Consider the following 23,423-nt stretch of genomic DNA (forward strand, 5'->3'; position numbering starts at 1 on the left):
CCCACTATTTTCTTGAGCAATGAGAAATTGTTTTTTTGGGTGTATAGCAGAGGAATGATTAGGAAATTGCCCTCACCTTCTAGTTCCAGCACATGCATAATCACAGTGTTAGATGGTTGTTGTTTGTATCACATGTGCTGATTTTATGTACCAGCAGTAAGTAGCACAACATGTGTCTGCTTGCTAAATAATAATTCTTAATAGCAAATTTTTCTTACGTTGTTTATAATATTACTTCTTGACTTTATATCAATTCATTTAATTTATATTTTTCTTTTTTTGTCCTGATGTAAAATCTTCTTTTTTTATTTGAAAACAATCTTCTTTATGTTTATTTGTTTCTTGATAGTGTAATCTGTTGAGATAGTGATAGTGGAGAAAGTAGATTTTTATATTTACAGTAATCCCTTGGTGTAAATGTATTCTTTTTTTTTTACATGTGGTTTTGGTTATTTGTATTAGCACAAAAAGACTAAAAAAGAAATTTGAACATATTTAAGTGATTTGAAGTTAGAAAATTATTTCTTAAGTAAATCAAAAATTTCTGTCACAATTCTTAGATGAAGTCATTATATTTGTTTTTAAAGCATACTGTCTGTGTTAGATTTTCTGAGGCTTGTTTAATGTATTAGACAAGTGCAAAATTTTCCTGTTAATATATCAAAAAAAAATTACAACAGCATGTTTGACATTTGCATAATGATTTGGTTGTACAAATAAAATCATTCATTATAGAAGCTTATTAAAAACAAATATGGAACAATGCTGTTACATCAGTAGAATAATTGGACCGATCATTAATTTAATAATGACAGAAACAGTTACCCTAGCGTTCTAGATTAAAAAAAAGGAATTTTATTTAATCCAGTCCTTTGATATTATGCAACTTATGTAATTAGAGATAAAATCAAGAGAAATATTTTCATCCAGCAGAAGTTATTTTTTAGCAGCAGGAAATAAATCACATCTTTGTTTTACTGTTAATTTGGAATGACAAAAATGGAATTTAATGATAGTTTTAGCAATAATTTTATTTTTAAATGAGGAATTGTTTTGAATGTGAATAATAATATGAAATAATAAATATACTCATAGTTGTTTATAGAAGTCAGAAATCAGTTTAATTTTATGTAAGCAAAACTTATCGGTTATAGATATTTTTGATTTTCATATTTAATGAAACAATGAGATTGATAGTATCCTCTATGAATCTTTGTATGATAGAACACAAATAATTAGTTACATTGCCATTTCTAATTTAATTTTTCATTCTTTGATTCTATAATTGCTGGTTATTGTGATATAGAACTTTAAATTATTATGGCAATTACTCCTTATAGCTGTAATGTAGAATTTATAAATTTGATTTTTTTTTTTTGTAGGGGTTTGTCAGATATGGATGCTGATGGTAAATTATCATGTGAAGAATTTGTTCTTGCAATGCATTTATGTGACTTAGCAAGAATTGGTGAAAAAATACCAGTTCCTCTTCCACCAGATTTGATACCACCCACATTACGACGACAACGCCAAAACAGTATTAACAGTGAGCAAGGAGATCCACTGGCTGGAATTTCTACTGGTTAGTAGAGTTAATTTTTTTCCTAATGTAATGATTGTTGTGATCCTTTATCTGTCATTGATCACACACTGACTGGTTTGATAAAACTATTTTTTTGTGCCAATATTTTAATTTCAGTATATTTGTTAAATCATTCATTTGATGTATTCTAAACGTGGTTTTTTCCCATATAATTTTAACCTTAAATAAGAATTATTTTCAAACATTTGTATATTTAGAAATACCGAACAACTAAAACAGGAAAACTTATAAATTGGTTTACTTATAAATTATTTTTTCCTTGACAAAGAGGTTACTTTACATTAATTGTTGTTGCTTTACATTATCTCTCACTATTGAGAATATGCTAAATGTAAAATAACTAAGGTATAAGAGGCACTAATCAGGTTGCTTTGTCTATGAGTAATGATGTTCACCGTACAGCTAGTCTTTGTAGTGAACAGGGTGAAAATGTTACTTGTAGAATTGAACTACTGCATTTAATGAGGTTGACATGCCAGTATGTAGCAGTATGCTTGGTTCAGTAAAGAAGGTAACAATTATCCACTTCATTCTTCATTTTCCTTGATAAGTATGGCTTGAGATGGTTGTTAGAAAAAGCCAGTTTGGAAGTGCCAATTTTGAAAGTGATTATAACTTGTTTGTCAGGCCACTTACAACCTGTTTGGTTATGGAGCTTAACATGCATACCAAATATTTATCTTAAACCTTTTTGTTAATTATGTCATTATCAACAAATTAAGAAATGTAATACTTATAATGCAGTTAATTAAAAATTAGCATATCAAAATTTAATAAATTAAAAAAAACTGTCGATAGAACAATGAAAAAAGTATTAAATTTACTAGACTAGCTACTCCAGTAGATATTGATTAGAACACCTAGAATTATTCTGAACATCCATTATTTATTTAAATATTTTGAAAAATTATATATTTAAAAATATAAACAGTAGTTTATGAACTATCAAATTAATTGTAATGGTTTTCTTAAGCTGATAACACTGTTTGAAAAATTAGTGTTATAAGTTGTATATATACCATTGTTATCCTAACTAAGAATAGAAAAGTTTTTATCAGTGATTATTATGTAACAAAATTTGTTACAAATTCAGTAAATTCAAGTGTGTTAATTTTTAAAAATTAGTTTTTTGATGTATAATATGTCAAAAAATATTTTAATATATGTATTATGAACTAATCAGTTATTCTAATTTGATGGTTCACTATTTGTTATTTAATGTTTTAGTATTTCAACAGAGCAACGTTTAAAAATATTATTTAAGAATGTATTTTTAATTTGTAAATTTATGTTTTATATTTTATAAATTTATTTTCTGAATAAGATTCCTTTTTCTGTCTCCCTACCTGCTTTTAATATCTTCCTTAAATCACCATGGATATTGAAATCTTCACGATTTTAACTTCTGAGAAATGCTAACAACATGCTGTAAACTTTCACTAAGTGTTGCATGAGAACTAGTATATTAATATATTTTTGGTATTTTATAATTTTGTCCTCTCTTTAAATTCTTCAGTTTCTGGTTGCTACTTTCTGAGATGTTCCAGATATTATGGAACTACAAAGTTGTAAAAGATCAAATTAGCAATGTTATCTGAGAACCAATTTTATTCTAATGTAAAATAAAATTAGTCTGTGTTAGACTAATTTTATTATTAATGTCAGATTACATATAACACGTACACCTGTATATAAAAATATATATTATTATTAACAATAAAGATTATAATAAAAAATTATACCACCATATTCAGTTCATAAAGAGTAAGAACACTTACTATTTGTCTGTAGTGTAGTTATCTCAAGAGAATATTCTTCAGTCAAAGCATAAACACATACAGTATCTGAAAGGTGAGGACTCCTTTATAACCCCTAAAAGAGTAATTACCCTAACCAAGGTACTACACCTCAGTTGTAGTTCTGTGTTTCAGTACTATTTTTTTACACATGACTTTGTTTTTATATTCGGTTATTGTGCGATTATTACTGATTGTTGTGAGATTTGATAGTGTGATCAGCCTGTATGTGTGTTTATTCTAATAGTTTATCGATGTGGCTGATAATTCAGGAACATCTTTTAATAATCACAGAAAAAGGCAAATTGATGAAAAAAAAAATAGTTTTAAATGTATTCAATCAACTGCTGGAGAAAAATCCTATGTTGGTTAAAAAGGAAATAATGAAACTTACTTGCGAATTAACTGGTGTGTCTGTTAGTAGTATTAATAGATAACAGACTGAAATAAATAGGAAAGGAAAGGTAGAAACTCCTGTTAAAAATAGAAAACGTGGAAAACCTGTGCTAGGAAAATGGGATGAATTTGGCATAAATGTAATAAGATTGACAGTACATAATTTCTTTTTTTTAAATGAAATATCAACCTTAAAAAAATTGTTGGCTGTGATAATCTGTGACAAGTGTTTACCAAAGATTGGATGCAGTAGTAGTAACAAATTACCACTGTTGATGGATCTTAAATTTATTAAAAGAAATTAAAAAAAGTGTAATTGTTGATCGAGAAGAGATCATAATTTGGCAGTGTAATTATTTTAAAAAAATAGCAAGCTAGAGAAAAACATGTAGAAATATATTTTATTTGGATAAGATGTGAGTAAATAAAGGCCACACGACTTCAAGGTTTTGGTGTGATACGACAGTTATATGGGTAAAAACAGCATTTCTGTCGGGATTAAGCAGGGGCCTACAACCTAAAAAAAGTAAAGGAAAGCGATTAATTGTAATACATATTGGCAATGAAAATGAATTTTTAAAGAGGGGATTACTCATTTTTGAATCCAAAAAATCTGGAGACTACCATGATGACATGAACAGAGATATTTGTAGGAGGTGGTTTGAAAAAGTATTGTTGTAAAAGTTATTATCTGAAAATAGTATTGTTGTAATGGACAATGCTCCGTACCATAGTATAAAACTGAAAACTATTCCAAACAGTTCATGGAGGAAACAAGAAATTGCTGTATGGCTGCAATCATAAAATATCCACATTGGAGAAAACAGTTTAAAAGCAGAACTCCTTGAACATTTAAAATACAATAGTGATAAACTTAATAAATTTTTAATCGATGATTTGCCTGAAATGAAAGATCATACAGTATTAAAGCTTCCCCCTTATCACTGTATACTGATTTTGGTATAAAATTAATCTGATGGAGTTAGTGTGGAGCCAAATAAAAGGCTATGTTGCCCAAAATAATAATACATTAAAATGAAAGACGTTAAAATCCTACTTGAAAAAGGCATGAATTAGTTATCAACTGATAATTGGACAGTGCGTGAAGCATGTTACAGAAGAAGAAAAGAAAGTGTGTGGGACTCAGATAATTTTCTCAATGTTGTGGTTGGTGAACTAATAATTAATGTTAGACATGATTTGTTGTCAATGCCAACTTCTTGGAGTGATGAAGAATCGGATGTAATGGAGGGAATCCAGTGTTTATCGGACACTGACAGAGAATAAGGTAAGCAATTTTCTTAATGTTTTGACGTGGTAAGATTTTTTTCAAGTTATATATTTTACCTGTTAAATTATTCGTAATAATATGATAGTTATTGTTTGGGATATTATTGTTTTTGTAGATTTTATTATATTAAAAATTTTGTGAGGATTTAAAAAGTTATAAGTTTAATATAAAATTGTATAAAGTATAAATAAATAAAATAAATAATTATAATTAAATAAATTATAATAGTAATTAGAATTATGTTAATTGTAATTAAATTAATTGTAAAGTAAGTATAAAATTTTGTGAAGGATTACAAAAAATTGTAACATTAGTATGAAATATGTTTTAGGCATACTGTTCCACAGCGCTCTGTCGTCTGCAGTGTGTTTATGCGATAACTCCTTAGAATGAACAGAGAGTATTTATACAACTTGGACTTGCTTATCATTAATCAATCAGGTTGATGATGAGTTGTTTAGCTATTTTTATTTTTACTACTGTGTTCTATTTATAAATCTGTACAAAATAATTATTAGTTTTTATTGAATCTGTGAAGTTGGTCCATTATTATATTAATTAGATTATTTTCAATCATTAAGATTTGTGATTCTTAAATAATTTTTATCAGCATATTGTAAATATTATTTTACATTAAGTGGTGTATTAAATTATATAGTGTTCATGACAGTAAAATATATATGTTAATTTTTAATAAGTTTGTTTTTTATTTTTTCTGAATCTTGAATTTAAAAAATCATTCTGTTTTTTTAATCATGACATAATGATGTGTTTCCAATTTTCTAAAAAAACCATAATGTATTTTCACTTAGTTATAAAAAATCTTATAATAATTTTATCTGCATCAGAAAATTAAAATCTTTGTTTTATTTTAGTTACATTTGAAGATAAGCGTAAGGAAAATTTTGAAAAAGGACAGGCAGAGCTTGAAAGAAGGCGTAAAGCATTATTGGAAATTCAAAGAAAAGAACAAGAAGAGAGAGAACGTAAAGAACGTGAAGAACAAGAGAAAAAAGAGAAATTAAGGTAATCTTAAAGGCTAAAACATATTTCAGAAAAATTTATAAATTCATAATGTATTAATAATTTTCCCTCATATATGATTCCAATGTTTCATTATATTTAATTTTGGATTGTTTTAAACATGTGGTGGCTAAAAGTTATTAAGTTCACATTATTATTTTATTTGTAACTGTATAATTATAGTTACTATTATAATTATTCGTGCTTGTAACAAAACAACTGATTATACACATCTTGTGTTCTAATTATACCTGTTTTATTGTCTTTAAATATTGTTTTTATTATTTGTTTGTAACTTCATTATGTTGCTTCATTACTTATTGTTAAAACAGATTGTTGTTTCAAGCTGTTTGGATTTTATTTTAAGTTTTACAGCATTCTCAGAGATTAAACACATAAATGTATTTTTCTAAACCTTTTTAATTTTACATTTTGTCACCCATTCACATATCTAGTCTTATTCATAATCTAATTTTATTTTTCCTCATTAGATATAATCATTATCCATCTGCTAATAATGTGTAGGATTTGATGCACTATTAAATGCCAAATATTAAATATTTTGTTTAAAGCAAATTTATGTAATTTATTAAATTATTATTATTCCAATGTGAAATACCGATAATAATAGGTCATTCTACCCATATCTGATAGTAATGACCTTTCTTTAGTAATTTTTTTTAGTAGTTTATATTTTTAGTCAATTTGTTAAATTATTTTTTAGTTAAAGAACTTACTTCTTTTTTGATGTTTTTATCTTTTATTGGTATTTTGATATCTTTACTTCCTTTTATCAGCGGTGGGTCTGAATTAAGTAATATGATTCATTGGAGTATGAATTACTATTTTTTAAATTATTAAACTTGTTTGCTTATGAAGTTAAAATGTTGATGGTTTCATTTTGTAATTCATTACTCTAGCCTGGTAGCTATAGTTTTGTCTTGTTGGCAAAACTTAATTGCATTTATTTTTTGTTAAAACTTTTGAGTGGTTTGTTGAACAGAACTACCACCTAGCATGCAGCAAGTATTTTGGTAAATTTAGTTTAGGTAGTCTATCCTACCAGTTATCCAAAAATTAAAAATGATAAATTAAAGTAGTTTTAATGGTTTATGCAAAACATAAATGATAGACTTTTTCTGCATGATTAACTTAACAGAAATATGAGTTTATACAAAAAGAATTGTTCATGTGTCTTTCAAGTTTTTTCTTTTAAAATTTAAAATAAATTTCTTTTAAAATATTTTTTCTAGTAAAGAGATACTTCAGTTTATAATTTGATTTTATTGAAATAAGATTCTGATGAATCAATTGAACAATAAGGAATTGAAATCAGTTAAAAACATTCATGCTTTCATGCATGTAATCTAACAATACACCATGACTCATTCGTGTATTTTGATTTTTGTTTTATTTTTTTAATTTAAATTTATTATTATTAAATTTACTAAGTGAGACCCAAATAATATAAAATAGATATCGGTGAAAAAAAATCCATAATTTAATATGCTTAACCTAAAACAGTTACCATGAACTAACTGATCATAATTTTTCTTTGGCATTGAAAAGTTACATTAAGTCTGTAAAGCAATTCAATTCAATATTTCTTTCTATATTCCTGTCTCTTCCAAAAAAACCATCACTTCACTATTTTCATGACTTTTAAGTCCATATTTTTCCATAGTACTAGATCATGCATCCAACTGGGTATGTTCATTGTCTGCTGTTTCACCCCATAACTTCATATCATCACAAATATCATATTTTTGTCTTTTTCTGCCACTATTTCTCTCACCTAGCTGTTCATTCCCTCTATAACTATGTTAAACAATGTTGGAGATAAGATACTTCCCTGTTTCAGTCCATTTCTTATCTCAAACTATTGTGTATCTTCACACAGTGTTCTTATTCTGCATCTATAAACCCCTCTACATTTCCTTAATAATACCAATACATTCTTTCTGTACATATTCTCAGTTCTTGCCGTAATCCTTGCCTATTTACCAAATCATATCCTTCTTTATGACGATAAACAGCTTGTTCACCTTTTTTAAACTCCCAACTTTTTCCCATTATCTGCTAAACTGCAGAAATAAGATTTATGGTACATTTTCCAGATCTAAAACCATACTGTTCACACTGCTCCGTCGCCATTGTTGTACCTATTTTACTGAGAAGTGTTCTCTCAAAGACCATTGTTGTGTGGCTCATTGTTGTTTTCCTTGATGTCGTCATCATCATCTGTTTGTGAATTCTTTCCATTTTTTCTTTTTCTCCCTCAATTACTTTCATACACTTTTTCTTTTCAGAAAAATGTACCTGCTGATCATCCTCAGTACTGTTTTACAAAATTTCCTCCAGGATTTGTTCTTTCTTTTACAGCTTGAAGTATTAAATCATTTCACTATTTTGTTTCCTTTTATTTTTTCTTCCCAGATTTTTTACCACACATTTATTCTGCAGACCCCACCATTGTCTCCTTAAAATGCCTCTGCTCTTCTTCCTCACCTATTTCCTTCTTCGATATTTCCTGCACAATAAGTTTCTTGTATTCCCTCAATTTGTTCTGTCCTTTGTTCTGTCCTTTAACTTCCATTCTCTTATTCTGTTTTGTCTTTTCTGTTCTTTTGCTTTTTCTATACAGTTGATTTGCCACTGGGCAACTAACAATCGGTGGTACCCATCCATATTTTCACTAGGAATTACTTTAATGTTTGTTAGATTTTCCCCCATTCTCTACCTACTAGAAAATAATGTACTACATTTTTAATCTTCCCTTCCCACCTGTATCTAGTTAACCATGTGACTCACTTTTCTTAAACCAGCAGTTTGCATATCTTGATTCTATTTCTTTGACATATATCCAGCAATCTCTCCCTTTCCGTACCTTCTTCTATACCTAAAGCATCCAAGAACCTCTTCATGTCCTAACCTGTTAGTACATGCATGAGTATTATAATCACCTGTTACCAGATTAACATCTTAAAGATGCTCTTCTAACCTTCAAAATTTAATTTTTCATCAATGTGCATCCTACCTTTGGTGCATATAACTATAATATTTTCAAGTTCTTTTTAAATTTGAAGGTTACCATTATAGCCCAATCTGACTTGTACTTAACATCCTCTATACAGCCTAACATGCTCTTGTCAATCATAATTGCAACCCCATTTTTCCTGCTTTCTCATTACCACTCCAAAATAGTTTTCTTCCTTCTTTGATATCCTTTTCCCTTTGGCCTTTCCACTTTGACTCACTCATTCCTACAAATATCAACCTTCTCTCTTACATAATTTCTGTTTGCTCTTCAATCTTCACTGGGACACAACCTCCACCACCATCACCTTCATGTCAAGGTCATGTACTTAAGTAGAAAAGTAGAAAAATTTGTTACCTACATTGCATGGACAGATAAAACAAAAATATTTTTCAAAGTATTGGTATGATTTTACTGACATAGCCGGAAAAATCATGCTGTGCATTGCTTGGTTTTTTTTTTTTATTTGATAGTTTGCATTTGGTCCAAGGAAAATCCAGATGTGTTAAGGAAGTTGATGAAATAAATTGTATCTTCTCAGTAATTTCAGTGAGTATTGTTGAAGGCTGTATTAGCTTTAGATTTAAATTAAGTTATAAAAGGAAGAAGTAAGTTATTAGGTATATTATTTATGTGATTTACATTACTGTTATCTAAATTTGTTGTGGCAGATTGGAGCAAGAACGTAGAAGGCAGCAAGAATTTGAAAAACAACTTCAGAAACAACGAGAATTAGAGCAGCAAAGAGAAGAAGAGCGAAGACGAGCTCAAGAACAACGTGAAGCTGCAAGACGGTCTGTAGCATTTTTTGTTCAGTTATATAGAATGCAGTCTTGAAAACAGTATATAAGAAAAACTGGCTGAAACAGCTAAGATCTAACTTCAGCTTTAACAGCTGTATAACTTATTAGTTTATTTTTTATTTACTCTTCTAATTACTCATGTTATGAGAATGTAGTCAAAAGCCAGTCTTTCTCTGAAATTATCAGTAATGGATAACCACTGAAAGAACTTCTATTAAAATATGACTAGAATTGTACAAAATACCTCTGGAAATTTTAATGGCTTAATTTCCTTATCACTTATCTAGCTTTGCATTCACTGACAAAATAAGCCAAGCTCCATGTCTTATGTTATGGTCATTCTTATAAAACTTGTCTTTAATAGAAGTTACTTTAAGGTACTCTTACCATAGATAGTTTATTTTTAATCTAAACCTACAAGGGTATCATTGCTACGTGAGATCTCCAGCAACTAGTCCTTGATTTTCTAAATTCAGTATGTATGATGGTCTCATAAGATCTCAGTAATATGAGGTCAAAATAAAATGAGATTATTTTGATCTTATGGCAAGAACAACTAAGAAACCTGTTTGTCTTTCATTATATGTTTGTTTTATTCAAACTGAACTATAACATTCTAAATTATTTTATTTTTTTATGCCAAGATCCCGGACATTACTAAGTCATTACAAGACATTAAGACATTTTAGACTAAGTCTAAGACATTACTAAGTCATTTCTCATGGTTTTTATTGCACTGGAACAGGAAACATTTTCTAATTGATATTATAATTTTGCTTCACCTCTTCTCTTTGTCACCATCTCATAATCTTTTTATTCAATGTGGCTGTTATTAAGGATTGTAAAATATTTACTTTTTTTCCAAGTTAAATTAGATTTGGTTGTATTCTGAAAATTATTGTGGGATACTTCCTAATTAGATGAATCAGATAATGTAAGGAGTTGTTACATTTAAAATTCTATTTCTTTATTTATTATTGAAGTAGACTCATTATAATTAGTTGTAAAAGTTTATGAACTTTATGACCCTAGGGGTTGAGTATGCTCAACCCCTAGGATCACATACAATGAAACAAAACTGTAATTGAATGTTTTTAAAGTAAATTTATATGTATTAGAGTAATTCAGTAATTAAATAGACATGACTGTAGACAAATTATTATTTATTCAGTGACAAAGAAATGCTACTGTTCAACATAATCTTTAGCTAAATTTAGGCATTCATCCCAAATTTCTGTAAAATTTGTTATTCCAGCAGTAAAGAGTTGTTCACCTACGCCATTCCATGTACTGCATTCTTGACTTACTCATTTTGTCAGTCAAAAACTTCATCAGTCTTCCAATACAATGAAAATCAATGAAACTGTTCTGCCCAATTTAAACCGTTCGATCCACTTATAAAAATTTGCATGGTTAATACACTTTTTAGCATACTTTTCTAACATCTACAAGTGAATTTCAGCTGGTTTTACATGCAGAAAACATAAATTTTATCACAGCATGCTGTTCTTCCATGTTTCAAGTAGAGCTGTCATTTTGTAAAAAACAAAAGGGATTATAATGGACATTCTTTTTCAAACGGCTGCTATTTTCTTCTATTCAGAGATGCCGACTTGAACAAAGAGTTTCTTCTGTCAAATAATTTTACATACATATTTATAAGACAATTTTTTTTTATTGAGCAAAAACTGCATATTTTTATCTATTTTTCGACACAATCACCAAGTTCTTCTAAACACTTTTCATACCTTGTGACAAGCTTTTCAATTCCACTGTCATAAAAATTTCATCCAATTTTCTTCAACCATTTAAGGACCACTTCCTTCAGTTCATCCTCATTAGCAAAACGCTTCCTTTCCAGGTCTCGCTTAAGAGGACCAAACAGGTGGTAGTCACAGGGTGCTAGGTCAGGGCTGTAAGATAGATGAGACCCTTCCCACTTGAATTTTTGCAGTAACTTCTTTGTCACATGAGCTGAATGAGAAGTAGCGTTGTGAAGAAAAATGACCCCATTGCTCAATCTTTCGGGTCTTTGATCTTTAATGGCTTTATGCAATTTTTTTAAAGTCTCACAGTTCGGTATTGGCTTTTGTACCTCGGGGCATAAATTCATTATAAACAACTCCCTCAGAATCAAAAAAAAACTGTCTGCATAACCTTTCAAACATGTGAGGATGTTTTCACTTTTTTTCGCTGTGGCAAATTTTTGTGTCTCCATTCATGTGATGCTCGTTTAGTCTCAGGAGTGTATCCACCCAGCTCTCATCCTCTGTGATGATTTGTTTCAAAAATTGTGGACCAGTCCTGGAATAACGTTGAAGAAAAGAATGAGCAGATACAAAATGCTGATGTTTGTGGTTGTCTATCAACAGATGTGGAATCCATCTTGCGGTAACCAAACTGATCTTGAATAATCGCAGACACACTACCGTAACTGATGTTAAGTTCACTTGCAATCCCTTAACTCAAGATCACTTCATTCACGCGTTCCGCATCACCCATTTTGTTTGCAGTTGAAGGACACCCAGCACGCAGTTCGTCACTCACATTTGTTTTTCTGTTTCTGAACATTTGACACCATTTTGTGATCATGGGGCATGACATTGCATTCTCACACCGTATACCTCAACAATTTGGTGATGAATTTTACAACAGTTGTAATTTTTTCTCACAAAGATCGTATTATTGAATACACTTCTACACTGGATGAAACCTCTAGAGAACACGCCATATTGACAACACTACACATGTACTGAATGTTATACAGAATTGCTGTTGGGGGAATGTGAAAACAACAGACAATCAGTGATCTCACTTCAATACATTAATATATCCCTTTTTTTCTTGTTTTCAAGAACATGGCAAGGGTGTAACTTATTTTTTGATCCACCTCTTGTAATAATGGGTCAAAATTTTTATCAGATAGTTCAGCAGATATGATAAGATCAATTTCATCAGGTCATATTTTAATTACTAACCATGCCAGTATGTGACTACAAGGTAAGCCTCGTTTTGCCACTCAAAACTTAGTGCATAGCAGTTGACCAAACCAAATATTTCTTTTTTGTTAATAAGGTCTAGGAGTTTTTTCATTTTCAAATTGAAAGCTCTGGTATAATATCATGTTTATCAGTAGATTTTTGACCAGTGGATAGTTCTTATTTTATTTCTGGCCATTCAGGATTGCACATAAAAGTTATAAATAAATCTGGACGCCCATGTTTACGTATTTATCTGATAACATCTTGAGATTTCTCATACATATACCTTGGTGAACCAGTGAAAGATGAGGGAAGTATGAGATTTTGACCCTTATTATTAGCATTAACATTGGTGATTTGTTCAGTATTTCAAAGATGAATGTAGTCATTAGCATGTAATTTGTTTTTGGTTGTTACGAATAAAGGCTAATCTTTCACTGATCATTTTGGCCATCATGTTAACACAATATTGATTAAATAAGTTTCTATAATAACATAAATAATTGTCAATATTATCTCAAACCATAAGTCATTAAGCATAGAGTTAGTTGTATGCAAGAAACTGTTTTATTTTGTTCATTATTATTTAGCGGAATAGTCAGATAATAACCATCTTCATCCTTCAAAATCATTAGGGAATATTGTAAAGGATCATAAGTGCAATGAAGCTCACACACACATTGCATTTAACCATCACGACAATGTAAGGTTATTGCTGAACAAATACCGCCAAAATAGATAGATAATTAAATAAATATATTTGAATAATCAATTATTTATCGCTGAACAAATACTGCCAAAATCATTCTCTATAAATATGATGGTGGATGGTTTGTTTGTCATGTGTGTTCACATTTTTATTTTAGCTGCTATTGGCGCAGAGGGGACCAATGGTGGTGCGCTGGGCAGCTGCACGTGGCCCCCTCCACACTAAAAGGCTTTACTTTACGCTCTCTCCCACTAAAAGCAGTCTGTTGTCAATTAATTTACAGATTATTTAATTTAATTTCTAAGCATAGCTTATTTTTATTTATATTTTATATTTGTATTTTTATTTATTTAATTGTATTAATAAAGCAAAGGGATATTTAACTAATATTTAACAGTAAAAAAAAGATTCGTTTTTTAGCATGAGCAAATCATTTCATATGGCTCCTCCATGACTCTCTCCTGCTAAAAGCAGTCCATTGTTAATTAATTTACAGATTATTTAATTTAATTTCTAAGCCTAAATTATTTTAATTTATGTTCGTATTTTTAATTATTTATTAATTTTATTTGTTTAATTTTATAAATTTTAATAATCACATATTTATCACTTAACAAACAACGCCAAAATAGATAAATAAATAAATAAATTTGAATAATCAAATATTCATCTCCTATCACAGAACTAATATATCATATTACCTGAAAAATCAAATACAGCTGCATTACCCTAACTTAAATGAATTAAAATTGTTTGATATTCAATAATTAACAATTATCAGCAGCTTATGCTCTCATGATTAAGTGGACTGAATTTTGCACATGTCCGCCACCTTAGCAGAGAACCAACATACAACGTAAAAAGTTGTTGTCCCCTAGTGGAGAGTCAACATAACTACGTACAGAGGCAGTAAAGCATTATCTTTTTAACGTGTTTTTTTATTGTTGTTTTTAATGTTTTTTCAAGATGAAATATATCTACAAACCTCAGTTATGCCAAGAAACATGGATAAAACTTTGTTTGCGATTGATTAGGTAGTTTTTTGTTTATCCTGAACAAAGAAAACCCTTCCTCTTTATATAATAGTATAAATATACTGGATGTTATGGATTTTCATAATAGCTGTATTAGTGTCTCTAGATCATATGAAGCTGCATAATTGGCAGGCATCTTGTAGTTGGGGGTCAGGCATATTGTTAGGTTATGTTGCTCTTCATTCTTACTAAGACATAGGATGAAAGGCATCATACAAAAATAATTTATTTAAAACGATTTTTTTTGTAGCTCTTTTTGGATTGATTTTAAGTATCGAATACTTTTGAATAATTATAATAATTACTAATATCTTGAGTGATTGTTTTCCCAAATTGGTGATTATTCTAGTTTTCCATTTTTGGTATTTCATTTTTAATTTTGCTTTTACATATATTTCTGATTTCATCATGATTTTCCCATTTTATAAACAGATTAAAAAAATAAAATAAATTACAAATTTAGAAATATAGTTTTATAAGGTCATTTCACGAAACTCATAAAAGGCCTGTTGACCTTTGCAGTTGAGTAATAGCAACTCACCCTTCAACTAGAAGGTGTTGGTTTTAAATCCTGGTAATCCTGGTCAGCCTTGGCATTTTTTCACATGCTATAAAAAAATCATTATCATCATCAGTAATTATAAATAGCTCAAAATGCCAATTGTTACCTTAAATAGTTATTGAGAACTGTATTGTAACTGTTATACTTGTTTTCTTTTTAGTTATATTTACTTTTTTCAGAACAACATTTAAACTGTAATTAAATGAAAATTTAGTTTAAAAAAAAACAGTAAATTAAACATTTTCTAGCCATTGAACATGTTAAACTTGTGTAGTAGAGTAATAACATTTAATTTACAGTTTATTAACCTAAAATATATTTATTACAAAACATGTTTTTATGAAATAATTTATAATTTTTTGCTTTAATCTGATTTATATAATTACAGAGAAATGGAAAGACAACGGCAACTTGAAATGGAAAAGCAGAGAAGCCTTGAATTACAGGCACAAAGACAACGAGAACAAGAAACTGTACTGAAACTTAAAGCACACAACCAAAATCTTAGTATTGAACTTTCTCAGTTGGTAAGTTGTGTTTTTTTCCTTTTATTTAATATTCCTTTTATTTAAATGATATTTCTCAGTTGGTAAGTTGTGTTTTTTTTATTTATTTTTATTTAATATTGATGTTAATAAAATACTGTAGATGTATTTTAATATATCCATTAAAACCTGTACTTATATTAAAGCGTTAAACTAAGGAAATGCATGCTAAGTGATCAGCTAATATTAGACTCCAGTTTAATGTTTCTTTTGTTTTATAGTTTCTACACAAAATTTTTATTCTTCACAATTCTACTACTTAAAATTACTTCTTTTAGATATAGTATGTGTTTCACCTGAACTCAATCAAGTCATAAAAATGTTCTTTATTAGGGATTAGTTAATAAAATTGAAATGTTGACTTGATATAAAAATTTTTTAATTGTTTTAAAAGTTTTTTTACAATTTTTTTTTCAATCACATAGAAACTATTTCTACAGTTTTTTATATTTTTTTCTGCTTGTTACTCTATTCTTTAAAAGCATACAAGTAGTATCAAATAAAATCTTTATTGGTGAATATAGTTATCAGAAGAGATAATAGGCATTGTAGCATTTCAAAATTCACTTCTAGTAAGAGCAGGACTTCTTTTCTTAATCAAAATTGTATTATGATGCCAATTTGTTATATATGTTATATTCTATAATATAAAAAAACTGACAACAGTTGTTTCTGATGCACGGCTTACACACACACATACAGACAACTTATTTAAATATAGTATTTTTTTGTTTATTTAACTCAATGATTCTAACTAAAGCACGCACGCATACTGTATTTAATTCTTGTGGGTGTGGCGATACTATTGGCAACGGTTAGCACTAACTAACCTAATGCAATTTCACAACTTACATAAAACAGATTTTGCTTATAAGGTCAGCAGACTGATAATAGCTGTGAGGCTTAATGTTCAAGTATCGAGTCAACTGGGCAATCAAGTTTTAGGCCCAGCCAGACTAAGTTACCTTTTTACATTTTAAACATTGTTGATTTATTTAATTGTTCCACTCACCTATGACATCACAACTTAGTAGACGACTACAACAGCATGTTTTGGGGTGGGGGTGCGATTTTGCAAATATTGTTATTTTTTAATTGTTAACAAATATGCACAAGAAAAAAATGTTTGCCTTAATTAGGTGAAATCTCAAGATACTGAGTATATGACCTTGCTCTACAGTCTCACCTCCTTAACCTTTCAAGTTGAAAATTTAATAGCATCAATGCCCCATGTATAGAAGTAATCTGACCAAGTTTGGTTAAAATTGGTCCACTAGTTCTGGAGATATAAGGTGACTTAGAGGCCAACATCAAACACGCACATAAAAACATTAACATCTGAAAAATTTCCATCTGGTTTTTTGAGTTCTTTAGGTGTCAAAAACCATTTAGCCCAAATTGGATTGATTACAATATTTTCCCGTGTAGAGCTGTAGTGCTATTTAGACGGGAAAGTAAAAGTATAGAGAAACAATTACACCTTTTATAATTTAAATCAAAGTTTGTTTAAAATTTATTTTAAATCTTGATCTGGGGCTTTAACATGCCTCGATGTAAAAAGTGTTTTTCTGTCTTTTCCTATTTATTTTGAATTCTATAAAAAAATATTAAAAATTAAAGCTCATACAATTAATTTTTTTTTTAAATTTTCACAAGGGCTCCATCACCCCTTTTCAGGTTAAAAGTGTTTTGTGTCATTTTCTTTTCTATCCAAAACTTCATTTGAATAAAAGTTAAGGATCATATATCTTTTTAACACTTATTTTTTATATGCTATTTTAAATTTTAAATTGGGGTTCCTGTATTAAGTGAAAGATTTTCTTGGATTTTTTCTTTCTTACATTATGTCAAATCTTAGACATTGCCAATTTTCATGATTTTTAACATCGTGAATTTTTCAAATATTTTGTTTGAATCAATTTTTTTCAAAGAATGAAATTTTCCATTCCTTATAATCAGAGGTATCATATTGTCTAAACCTGGTTCTCAGTTACATGAGTGTAACAGCTATTAAAAAAGAATTCCTGAAATGATATACCACATGCACAAAAAACTTTTGTAAAGCTAATATTACATAAAATCATTAATTGATTACTATTATTAGGGTTTTTTGTAAGTTAATTCTTTGTGCCTATCAGAGTGCTTTGTAAGACTGTCTTGTGTTGTAGATTTTGTTAAATTGTTTCATGGTTGTCAGTAATTGTGATATGACTTAAGATTTGGCACCTCTTACTCTGTATCATTTGCTTGTGACTGTATTTAAAAAATTATCTCTGTAAAAGTATGTAATATTTTATCAATTATAAATTTATCAGTTATATAATTTATTTAATTTAGTTATTAATTTTTAGTTATTTAATTTATTTAGTGTTCAATTTATTTAGTTATTTTCATGTGGAGATAATTTGTTCTCTGGAAGCAGAGATCTCTATAAAAGTGTTTAATGGGGATAGCTATTAATTTTCACAAAACCCATTTTTTTATTTATTTCCTGGGCATAACTGTGAACTATCCTGATATGACTTGATTAGAGACAATCCCCCAGAAGATTTATTGTCTTCCTTTTCCCACTTCCTACTCCTTTCATTGTCTTTGATTTCTTGATCAAGTTTCTGAATTAGGGTTAGCCTCCCTGGTCCATCTCTGGCATCTGGTAGTTGATAGGGAAGATACTACTTTACTGGTTCTACTGAGGTAGCAGTCTTTGTGACAGTAAAATTGGTCCAAGAATTCTGTTTCTTAGCTGGTTGTAAAAAAAATCAAAATAGTATCTGAGGTGCCTGCTAACTAAAGCCAGACTTCCTGTATGTAATTAGTAAAAAAATAATAAATCATTTTTTCACATAAATTTTGTGATTGATTGCATATTACCAAAGTTATATTCTTCTGTAAAAGTATAGAACTATTTATGTGACTCCCATGGTTAGGATTTTTCCTAATCCGACTTAACCTTCATGTAACAGTAGTAGCATTAATGAGAACACCAAATTACCATTGGAGTCTAGAAAATTGAGCATATATTTGTATATGTTTTCTTTTTTTTAACAAAAACAGAAAAATCCATTTCAGACTGTACTACACTGGGCTAATGTGCTGCACATGACTGTAAAAAGAGTTGAGTTTCTTCTGGTTTGTGCCAGTAGGATATGTTGTCATATGCAGACAAAAGGTTTGAGAAAGCCTAGATTTTGGGGAAGGTGAATGTTGTATGATCTAAGTACCACCAGAAAATCTTATGTAAAAAGTAATTGTTTAGTTAGAGGTGGTTGTTTACTCAGTTTTTAGCCTCCACATTTATGTTTGTCTCAAAAACTTACAATTACAGTATATTTTGTTAATTGTAGTTCTATTTTAATAACTAAATAGCCGTTATTATGTTTGTATTGGTTTGTTTGCAGTAATAGCTGGGAAAACTTTTCATGATGACAATGTTGAGTTTTACTTTCTTACCCGTTATATTTTTGTTAGTAGTGTTTTGTTTTGAGACTGTTGAGGTGTAATTTTTTTAAAAAATTTTCTGCATTGTATCGTATTTTTAATGTTAATTATGTACTTCATAAATAATAGGTAAAGAAATTGTCGGTGCATATTTCATTTCTGTTGGATTTTTCTTTCAGAATGAGAAGATCAAAGAATTATCACAGAAAATTGGTGAAACCCGTACTGGTGTTACAAGTGTAAAGGCAACTATTGATGGAATGCGTAGTACAAGAGATGCTCAGTTAAGTGAAATGTCTAATTTAAAAGCTCGTCTGAAAGATCATAATGCAAGATTGTTAGCAATTAGCCAAGAAAAGGCAAGGTTAGAAGCAAAAAATAAAATGAATTTAGCAAATGATCCAGCAGGTCAAGAGCAAGCAAAAATTGCCTTTAATAATAAGCAAATTACTCTAAAACAGATGCGAGACAAAATACAGGATATGGAGAAGCAGGTAAGGAATTCTATCATTTGAGTCTATACAACTAGGTGACCTCAAGATAATTGAGTCCTTAATGGAGAATTCTTTCCTTCAAATAACAACTTTCATTATGTCATACTTTAATTTTTTTTTTTGTTATTACTTTTTTTTTAGGTAACACTTTTGGATTATTTTTTCATCTTACTTTTGGATTTTCACATAAACCCAAACAGGAATTTATCATTTCATTTATAAAAATGAGATAAAGTTTTACAATGATAATCACATTATAGAAATATATCTTTACTGCAATAGGAGTAAAGTAATATGAGCAGTATATTACGGAATATAAGTAGTTCAACATTTGTGTTTATCACACAGTTATATTTAAAAAACAATTACAATTTTTATTTGCCTATAAAACAGATAAAAATTATTTCTAATCTTATGATTTATTAAATTACAGAAAGAAAAAAAAGTTATTTGTATTTTGTTTAATCATTGTTCAACTGAAAATTTGAATAAAAAATAATAAATTAATAAAGTAAATTACTTTCAGAATTTCATTGCTTATTAAATTTATAAGTCCTTTCATCTTTTGAAAAAGACTGGTACAAATTTAAAACTATGATAAATATGTTTTATTTTTTAAAAAAATCATTTTTTATTAATTTAAAATATATATGTATTTTTGTATAGATAACTAGCAAAGAATTTTTACTATAGTTTTCACAGACCAAATCTCACATAGTCTGCCAGAAACCACTTTCACCTTTGTTGTCTTAACTTCACAACTAAAGCAGGTCTAATCTATCTTCTTCTGTCTTTGTTGGCTTCTTTCCTTTTTGTGATTTTTTTCTTTTAATAACATCCATTCATACCTGCTTTATGTTTCTGTTGATTTCAATAAGCTTCTTTTCTTGTTAATGTTAAGTGATCATGCAGTACGCTCTGATACTATTTTCTAAATTTGTGGAGAATATGAACTAAATAGGTCTTTTATAATATTGTAGGGATGGAAGGGTATCAGAAGTTTTTTGACCATTCTGAATTTTCTTTGCTATTTTATTTGTTATTTACATGAGGATCTCCACTAATTTTACTTTGAATTTGTGAAAGTTGAAGTTAAAGCTGTCGGACTGGAAAATTAAGGTTTGCAGAAACTGAGAGTTCCTTGGTCATTTTACCTATATTTCTTCATTGATTAAATATAAAAAGTAGTTATCTTACAGAAGGTTTTTTGAGAAGTATGCTCAGGTACAGCATTTATGTTAAAGAGGCCAGAGAGCAGTATCATGGAAAGCATTTCTTGTTACTAAACTTGCTATTGTACACCTACTCCACACTTCTTTAAAAATTGAAGAAAATAAAGAATTTTGTACATTCATGTTATTTGTATATTTAGGTAACAAATCTGTATTAATTCCATTTTTTAAAAGCATACTACATTTTGTAAAAATACTTATACTGTTTCATGTTTGTGAATCTTTAATGACCATAATGTTGAATTTAACATAGATTTAAGTAGTTTAAAGTTATTTTTCTTTAGTTATTATAAAAAGCAGGATTATGTTAAGATCAGTGATAACAAGGTTTTGAACAAAACATTTATATTCACCACAAAAAAATAAGCTTCTGAAGTTCATATTAATGAATAAATTAATCACAAAAAATTAAGTCTGGAAAATGCTGTAAATATTTTCCCATGAGCTCAAAAGCTTGAATTTATTTTGTCCAAACGTTAATAAATTTGCAATAAAAGCAACAAGGCATTTATCAACAATTCATCTTCTGAAAATGGTAATTAGCAGCATATTCTTCAGTGGAAATTCTTTATTTAAGGACTTCTTTAAATGAACATCCAGCATCAAGTAACACTGATGGCTCAATGTCCATAGTATGCTGCAGCAGCAAGTGATTATTTTTCAGAATTGTTGTTAAGGTTCATCTCTGTTATGTGATCTCTGAGAGCTTTTTGCATACTGTTAGCTGCAATACATCTAAGCAGAATGTGCTCTAGTGATTCATCCTCACACATCTTCTGTTCTAGTAATTCTAGAATATCCTGTTCTAGTGAGTCCTCAGGTCGAATAATCCTTTTAAGTGAGATTGGAGGAGATACTCCCTTGGCACATTCCAGTATAGTGTAGAATTCTATGGTGGCATTGTAGGAGCAGATTCTCATTGAATTTCATTTAGATGTCGACCTGTGTCCCCTATTCTCCACCTTTCTACCTTGTCACTGTGCTGGCAGCTGTTCTCCTTCATCTAGTAAGGGAGTGAGTGAGAACTTTGTCTGGCTACATGTTTGTTGCAGCTTTTGCAATTTTATCAGCCTGCTTGTTACCTAATAAAATCACAGTGTGCAGGTACTCATTTGAAGACTACTCTTGATTCTATTTTTTTTTAAATTGTGTCAAGATGGACTTAATCTCTGTTATTTGGAAAGAATAATAGGATCCCAGGGTCCTGTTGCTGATTTAGAGTCTGAAAGCATGCATATAATCACAGAATTCAACATCAAGCTTTCTGTTAGGGCTACACTGATGGCCAGAAGTTCAGCATTCATGCTAGAAGTTGAGTTTCCAGGGATGTACAAGAGGTTATCTCTAAAATAAAGATCATATATATCATTGTAAAAAAATTTATTGTGAAAACTTTATATTTTTTATTTCTCTTAAACTATATACCTTATACTACTTCTCTATATAATCGCCACATGAATTAAGAAATTTATCGTAGCGTTACACCAACTTCAATATACCCTCGTCGTATTCTTCTGCCATCAGTCAGTTTAGCCACTGATTAACAGCATTTTTAAGTTCATCATAACCTGCAAATTGCTTACCACTCAAAAATTCTTTCAATTTCTCAAACAAATGGTAATCAGAAGGAGCTAAGTCTGGACTGTATGGTGGGCGATTGTAAATGTCCCATGCAAATGTTCTCAGTAAATCACGTGTCAGACCTCCAACATATGGATGTGCATTATCATGCAGCAGGACAACACTGTAGGTCAACCATCCCACGGCGCCGATTTTGAATGGTGTGCTGTAACTTATGTAGAGTTTTGCAGTAGGCTTATGCATTTATAGTTGTTCCATGTGGCATGAAATCAATCAGCAGTATGCCAAAAGACTGTGGCCATCAGTTTGCATCCAAATGGCTGTGGCTTGACCTTTGTTGGTCTGGTTGATGATTGGCGATTACACCATTCACTTGACTGCCATTTTCTGTCAGGCATGTAATACGAGATCCATGTTTAATCGCTGGTAACAATTGAATTAAGTAACTCATCTCCTTTTTCTCTGTAGCACATCAAAAATTACAAATCCATTTGCACATCCCATTCAGATTTTTTTATGACGTTCCATTAAGATGTGTGGCACCCAATGTGCACAAACCTTTCTAAAGCCTAAATGTGATGAGCAATGTGATCAATAACAGTTCTTGAAATATAAGAAAAAAGAAGGAACAGGTCGGAAATCATTGAACAACAATCTTTTCTGATTTCATCATCGACACATTTCAACAAGTCCTCAGTGATTATAGAGGGCCTCCCCAAACATTCTTCATTATGCACATTAATTCTGTTATTTCTCAACCTTTCACTCCATCTTTCGATTTTCTTTCTTTCATTCATTAAATTATCACCATATACAGCACCAACTGCCTATGTAGTTCAGCCGGCTTAATGTTTTGATGGTTAAAAAACATATGATTCCACATATTTCACAGTCGGCA

General features: G+C 29.6%; 1 protein-coding gene and 1 pseudogene across 3 annotated transcripts in view; one reads left to right on the forward strand and one right to left on the reverse strand.

The window, feature by feature from the left end:
* The window catches only part of Dap160 (dynamin associated protein 160), a 238,769-nt gene that overhangs the window by 31,752 nt on the left and 183,594 nt on the right, over window positions 1-23,423 (forward strand). For all 3 annotated transcript variants that reach the window (XM_075360884.1, XM_075360885.1, XM_075360886.1), the window contains exons 7-11: window positions 1,383-1,582; window positions 5,962-6,112; window positions 9,818-9,940; window positions 15,624-15,762; window positions 19,398-19,712. In XM_075360884.1, the coding sequence (XP_075216999.1) occupies window positions 1,383-1,582; window positions 5,962-6,112; window positions 9,818-9,940; window positions 15,624-15,762; window positions 19,398-19,712 (928 nt within the window). The remainder of the gene's footprint in view (window positions 1-1,382; window positions 1,583-5,961; window positions 6,113-9,817; window positions 9,941-15,623; window positions 15,763-19,397; window positions 19,713-23,423) is intronic.
* On the reverse strand, window positions 8,189-9,266 carry LOC142320767 (uncharacterized; annotated as a pseudogene).

Source organism: Lycorma delicatula, chromosome 3 (assembly GCF_047948215.1).
Source record: "Lycorma delicatula isolate Av1 chromosome 3, ASM4794821v1, whole genome shotgun sequence".
NCBI classification, from domain to species: domain Eukaryota; kingdom Metazoa; phylum Arthropoda; class Insecta; order Hemiptera; family Fulgoridae; genus Lycorma; species Lycorma delicatula.